The following is a 255-nucleotide window of genomic DNA, read 5'->3' as shown; positions in this document are numbered from 1 at the left end:
GGTTTTTTGCTGGCAGCAGCAGCAGCAGCAGCAGCTGCAGCAGCAGCAGCTGCAGCAGCAGCTGCTGCTGCTGCTGCAGCTGCTGCTGCTCTAGCTGCTGCTGCTACAGCTAGAGATGCAGCAGGGTGATGTGTTTGTTTTATTCTCTATCAGGAAGGACCTAGAAGCAGCAGTTGATAGTATGCTGCAGCGGCTGGGGATCGAGTGCATAGATCTCCTCCAGCTCACAGACCCCCACCGCTACGTACCCAGACA

General features: G+C 56.5%; 1 protein-coding gene across 1 annotated transcript in view; it reads left to right on the top strand.

Moving 5' to 3' along the window:
- The window catches only part of EMH_0073240 (uncharacterized protein), a gene marked incomplete at both ends in the record, with an annotated part of 2,860 nt that extends 2,731 nt beyond the window's left edge, over positions 1-129 (top strand). The window contains one exon of the mRNA XM_013502547.1: positions 3-129. Coding sequence (XP_013358001.1) covers positions 3-129 — 127 coding nt within the window. The remainder of the gene's footprint in view (positions 1-2) is intronic.
- Positions 130-255: the final 126 nt, after the last annotated feature.

Source organism: Eimeria mitis, genomic scaffold (assembly GCF_000499745.2).
Source record: "Eimeria mitis Houghton genomic scaffold, Emh_scaff95, whole genome shotgun sequence".
NCBI lineage: Eukaryota > Apicomplexa > Conoidasida > Eucoccidiorida > Eimeriidae > Eimeria > Eimeria mitis.
This window is presented reverse-complemented; position numbering and strand designations above follow the sequence as displayed.